Source organism: Ciona intestinalis, unplaced genomic scaffold (genome assembly GCF_000224145.3).
Source record: "Ciona intestinalis unplaced genomic scaffold, KH HT001061.1, whole genome shotgun sequence".
Lineage (NCBI taxonomy): Eukaryota > Metazoa > Chordata > Ascidiacea > Phlebobranchia > Cionidae > Ciona > Ciona intestinalis.
This window is the reverse complement of record NW_004191382.1, coordinates 53,797-56,739: the sequence shown is the minus strand read 5'-3', so window position 1 is coordinate 56,739 and position 2,943 is coordinate 53,797. Positions and strand designations below refer to the sequence as shown.

Here is a 2,943-nt window from a genome sequence, read left to right as displayed (position 1 = left end):
CGTTTTCCGGCCACGCGAGGATAAAGTAAGTTACATTCATTCATTCAGTTAGTTCATAAAAACTGCACTGTCAAGTTCTTGGAAAACTACAAATGCAATACCGCCGTAACTCTTAATAAAACCTGGTACTTTGATTCACGTTAAACGATGAATAACTATAGGCTACATTCAATCAGCAGGACTTAATTTAAGTTATATAATTCAATTGGTGTAAAGTTAAAGTATTCTGATTTTTCATTGATTTTCTGTCGTTACTTTTAAATGCTGATAAGGAATAGGCTACTACACGTTTCAAATCAAGTGTTCAGATCATTTCAACCGCGAATATCGCCAAAGGCTATTACACACAAACGTTTTATTAGAACATCAAGAAAGTTAAATTTCCGATTCCCATTAAGTTTACCGCATTTTTAGCAATAAATCAGTCATTTTATAAATATACGTAATATAAATAATGCAAGAAGTCCATGTACTGCAATAGAATAAACCAAGAGAGCTAAGTATTAATGAATAAGCACGTCGCCGCTTAAACTACGTTAAAAACTATAAAACCTATAAAAAGTAAAAACAATAGTCTTTATAACACGGGTGTTCTGTACACCTCGTACGTTACGAGTTAGCCTGTAAGTTACTTTGTGGGTGAATATTTTTTTTAATTTTTTATCGCTATTTTGAGATATTTTTGCGCCCGACTCTCCTAGTTGTTGCGTGTTTATTTTTTGGTATACGTATATTGACCATACAAGGCATACAGGGTTTAAAATATACAGATAACTTGTGTGTTTAATAGAATCTCATATAAAATTCGTTTAAGAATAAATATTGTCGGTATTTATGTACGTTTAGCAATTTCATTGGTTTTCAGCGTGATAGGCTATAATACAAGCATTAAGCGAGATACAACCTTTCAAAGTAACATTTGTCGTCACACATATATATAATTGGAATTGTATCTCATATTTGTAAACATGTAAAGTTAAATGGTGTACACAGTCGCTTGTTGCAACAGAAACGGCATGTTTTGTTCCTTGAAGATCTTCTGCACTGCGCTCGGTTCTGTAAACCATTGTACTACATTTGTAAACAAAACTAGCAATTAATTTGACATATAGTAGGGTGGGGAAGATGTGACACCTTTAGCACATAATATCCAAATATCTTGATCGTGTTTTAAATAATTAACAACGGTCTATAGGAGTCGTGAGGATACGGTTTTATAATTCATTTAATGTTCTTTGTTTACTACCAAATGGGACGAGAAAATATAATGAAAAGAGGTCCCATCTCCCCCTACTATATGCTGTAAGCTTTTTTACCTGGGTTGCTTCGTTTAAACAGGCTTGTCTTTGTTTGCATTGAACAGAAATGGTTCGCCGAGAGTTTTGCACACGGATTTCCATGCCACAAATTTCCTGGGGTATAGCAAAAAAGATTTATAGAGTTTAAAGTCTAAAATGTATAGATATTTCTCATGTACGACTGATATTTGTAAGAACCAAATTGTGGCCACCGGGTTGGAGCAATTGTCGTTAAGTGTGTTGCCTGAGGAAACACACGCCCACAATGATAGCAGCGACGAGCCTTGAACCCATTACTTCTGAGTTGGGCACGCGCGCTAACCACTTTTCCACGGGACCGCCAGAAGAGTGAAATAGTAAACAAAAACTTACATGCGGTTGACAGCGTTGTAAGGTAGAGAAGCGGTTACATTCTGACAAACTTCTTCTACCGTTGCATCGTTTGCACATTACTGTTCCTGCAAATTCAATCGTCTTTTACACACACATTTGTGTCTATTAGAATTTTAACTTAAAAATAATTAAACATAAATGGCTCGTTTGTCTGCTAGGTGTAGCGACCACGCTTATTTTCTTCCAAACAAATGTAAATATGTTTTTACTTGTAAGCGTGTTTTAACAACTGTTGTTTTGTCGCTATATCCTTTTTTCGTTAAAACTATTTCTAAATCTTCGCTACCGTAATCGAAGAGACAAATAAAAACAACTAATAATATGAACTATACAGCTTAATCGTTTTTTAACGGCTCTCGTTGGACAAATAAAGTTATTATTATCACTGTATGAAATAAAGTTACTATATATCACAACAATAATCACATATACTTACCTTGTGATCTAGAAGATCGGTCCATGCCATTGCAATCTAAAAAGTGTAAGTATATGAAAAAATGTAATATATAGGGTGGGAGAGATGGGGCTTATTTTCATTCTATTATCTCGTCCCATTTGGTAGTAAACAAAATACATTTAAATAATTATAAAACCCTATCCTCACTCCCATAGACCGTTGTTTATTGTTTAAAACACGATCAGATTTGGATATTATGTGCTAAAGGTGTCCCATTTTCTCCTACCCTCCTATATAGTAGGGTGGGGGAAGATGGGACACCTTTACATTCTATTTTCTCGTCTTATGTGTTAGTAAACAAAATACATTTAAATAATTATAAAACCCTATCCTCACTCCCATAGACCGTTGTTTATTGTTTAAAACACGATCAGATTTGGATATTATGTGCTAAAGGTGTCCCATTTTCTCCTACCCTCCTATATAGTAGGGTGGGGGAAGATGGGACACCTTTACATTCTATTTTCTCGTCTTATGTGTTAGTAAACAAAATACATTTAAATAATTATAAAACCCTATCCTCACTCCCATAGACCGTTGTTTATTGTTTAAAACACGATCAGATTTGGATATTATGTGCTAAAGGTGTTCCATTTTCTCCTACCCTCCTATATAGTAGGGTGGGGGAAGATGGGACACCTTTACATTCTATTTTCTCGTCTTATGTGTTAGTAAACAAAATACATTTAAATAATTATAAAACCCTATCCTCACTCCTATAGACCGTTGTTTATTGTTTAAAACACGATCAGGATATTTGGATAGTTTGTGTAAAGTGTTCCATTTTCTCCTACC

General features: G+C 34.5%; 2 protein-coding genes across 2 annotated transcripts in view; both read right to left on the bottom strand.

Moving 5' to 3' along the window:
* Positions 1-39: 39 nt before the first annotated feature.
* On the bottom strand, positions 40-2,163 carry LOC104266281. The gene is made up of 4 exons (XM_018816900.2): positions 2,128-2,163; positions 1,671-1,756; positions 1,317-1,412; positions 40-1,056 (listed from the first exon to the last, which is right to left on the bottom strand). The coding sequence occupies exons 1-4, from the start codon at positions 2,150-2,152 to the stop codon at positions 955-957; spliced, it is 309 nt and encodes a 102-aa protein (XP_018672445.1). The 5' UTR covers positions 2,153-2,163; the 3' UTR covers positions 40-954.
* A 585-nt stretch (positions 2,164-2,748) lies between these two features.
* Positions 2,749-2,943, bottom strand: part of LOC100176515 (calcium-activated chloride channel regulator 1-like) — a 16,341-nt gene continuing 16,146 nt past the window's right edge. Inside the window, exon 24 of the mRNA XM_026839858.1 lies at positions 2,749-2,753. Coding sequence (XP_026695659.1) covers positions 2,749-2,753 — 5 coding nt within the window. The remainder of the gene's footprint in view (positions 2,754-2,943) is intronic.

Coding starts and splice junctions, on each gene's coding strand:
- LOC104266281 (XM_018816900.2), bottom strand. CDS start 2,152: ATGGACCGATCTTCTAGATCACAAG. Junction 1,757..2,127: donor CCGATCTTCTAGATCACAAG/GTAAGTATATGT, acceptor TTGAATTTGCAG/GAACAGTAATGTGCAAACGA. Junction 1,057..1,316: donor GTTTAAACGAAGCAACCCAG/GTAAAAAAGCTT, acceptor AATGGTTTACAG/AACCGAGCGCAGTGCAGAAG.